This window comes from Atta cephalotes (genome assembly GCF_000143395.1).
Source record: "Atta cephalotes unplaced genomic scaffold scaffold00007, whole genome shotgun sequence".
Classification (NCBI taxonomy): domain Eukaryota; kingdom Metazoa; phylum Arthropoda; class Insecta; order Hymenoptera; family Formicidae; genus Atta; species Atta cephalotes.
The window spans coordinates 2138822-2141380 of NW_012130071.1; the positions used below are offsets into that span (position 1 = coordinate 2138822).

General features: G+C 31.4%; 1 protein-coding gene across 1 annotated transcript in view; it reads left to right on the forward strand.

The window, feature by feature from the left end:
* The window catches only part of LOC105626909 (myc box-dependent-interacting protein 1), a 69543-nt gene extending 69063 nt beyond the window's left edge, over positions 1-480 (forward strand). The window contains exons 8-9 of the mRNA XM_012208200.1: positions 153-295; positions 400-480. Of these exons, the coding sequence (XP_012063590.1) occupies positions 153-295; positions 400-480 (224 nt within the window). The remainder of the gene's footprint in view (positions 1-152; positions 296-399) is intronic.
* The last annotated feature ends 2079 nt before the right edge of the window (positions 481-2559 follow it).

Genomic DNA, 2559 nt, shown 5'->3' on the forward strand with positions numbered 1-2559 from the left:
CTTAACTAACTAATAGTATATATATATATATATATATATATATATATATCAAAGTCTCCATGCGAACAAAATCACAGACAGGTCCATGACTAACGGGGCGGACTCAATCATTCTAGAGGCGGAATATGAAAATGCTGCTAATTTCTCTATAGGGGCGACAACAGACAATCTGCCGCCGGGTGTTTTATACAGGGTTAAAGCCACTTACAAATACAGTCGTGAGGATGTGGACGAATTATCGTTCGACGTTGGCGAGATTATTCGCGTGGTGGAATACGACGATCCTGAAGAACAGGTTCGTAATTCTTGGAATAAATAAGACTCGACATGTTAAAAAATCTAAATGTATTCATTAACATGTCCGACGTTTCTTCTTATGATGTTTCTTGTTCATTACAGGAAGAAGGCTGGTTAATGGGTATCAAAGAAGGAACCAATGAAAAGGGTATGTTCCCGGGAAACTTCACGAAACCGCTGTGAAAGCTGTGCTCGATTCGCCATTTACACTCCAATGCTCATCAGAGACAGCGTATTTTACTTTAAAGTAGTTAAAGAATCGCGTAATTAAGTGGGAGATAAAGAGCCGCGCGGTCATGCGAGAATAATATTACGTACGGCGTATATAAGTAAAAGCAAACGGAAAAGAAAAAAGCAGGCGACAAGGTTGCAGGAGGAATACGGAGAGGGAGCGGGGAGAATTCGATAAGATAGTTATGCTGGAGGGTACTGCGGAGAGAATCAATCACCCCAAAGTGCCTTAACCCAGCCACTGTCTGTGCCAACATTCACTCTTATTCGTCAAAAACAATATGGGATTGACCCTCTCATATCAAACGTACGATACACATCATGAATAATAATCAAACGACATATTTAAGCGACTAAATAATATATTATAACACGTATACACAATAAAAAACACACCGCACGTACATGCGATATACACAACGATATGCAATATTATATAATATAAAACGAAATCTATATTAAATTAATATTATTTTATGAAATTGTGTACATAGATCTATATATACGATTTAAGAATATTTTACGAGATAACTTTGTGACCACTGGAAAATTATTACTAAGAGACGTACATCTTCAAGTTTAAAGACGTGCGCGCCACTTCAGTAAATCCCCTTCTACTATTTAATGGGAGAAGGGATCATAAAATTTTTAAGGTCCAACTACCTGTCTGCATTCGTAAGGTAAGATTCTATACTATTTACTCGCCTACAGTTCGAGAGTCTAGTGATAGCTCCCATTAAAATCTCGCCACGATTCGCATGCCAAATTTTTCAACGGCGTAACAATGGATGTCGAAAAGATTATACGTGAGAGAAATAAATATTACGATGTATAAATGAGATGAGAGTATAACTTTTGTGTATTTATGATTGATAGTTCTTTTGTTGTTTCTCCGCTTTTTGGAGCATCGCGAATTTTTCTCCAGTAAAATCTATTCATGAATTATTTTGCGCAGATTTTATTCGCAATTTCATTTGTTCGCAAATCTTTTATGTACATGTATGTAGAAAATCGGGTAGCGAGAGAGCGTTTATTATTATTATATTTTATTACTACTGTTATTATATATATTGCTACAATTATTATCGCTCCCGTATCTATTTTATTCATGTTATCAAGATAGAAAACGAATACGTAACAATTCAATCCTAAAACTTTTGTAAACTCGATCAATACTCGTTACGTTAGATCTACCGAAACATCTTGTATTCGCATCTTGTGTAATAAATAGTGTTGTAATAATATATATACATATATTCATACGTACATACTTACAGCGTTTAGCATTAAGAGAAAATATCAGCTTTGAAAGAATTGTGTGTCTTTATTTTATCATGCTGGTCTACTGTGCAAGATACGGGACAGTTCAAGTGCCTTTTTGTGAAAGAGGTCACTTGTTTCGAGGATAGATTTAATGTTACAAAATTATTAGACTTTGCAAAAGTTATTAATAAGTTGTCTTTCTTAAATTTCTTCCTGAAAAAAAATATTGTAATATTTTTAACAAACAAAAGGAGAAAGAAAAAGAAAGTCTGTACACATTTGCAATCCTAGAGAAATACTTGAATAAATTTTAATTAATCCTTTCAAACTCGAAATTTACATTATACTACGTACAATAATAATTATGTGATTATACTTTATCAAACAAAATATTTATCGAGTGGAGATGATGCAAGATAATGCATTTAAATATTAAGAAAGGATATGACAAAAAAATCCCTTTCGCTAATTATGCATTAAATTTTTTTTTATGGTATACAAACACAAGTATGTTATTTATTTTGCATTTATGAGACAAAAACAAATCAACGAAGGAAAGAAAAAATTGAAAGTATCAATGTATTGCTTACTTTACTTAAGTATATTTGGCAAGATGCTTAGATATATATATATATCTAATATATATATATTTAAATATATATATATTTATATATATATATTTATAAATATATATATATTTATATATATATTTCCAATATATATATATATATATATATATATATATATATATATATATATATATATATA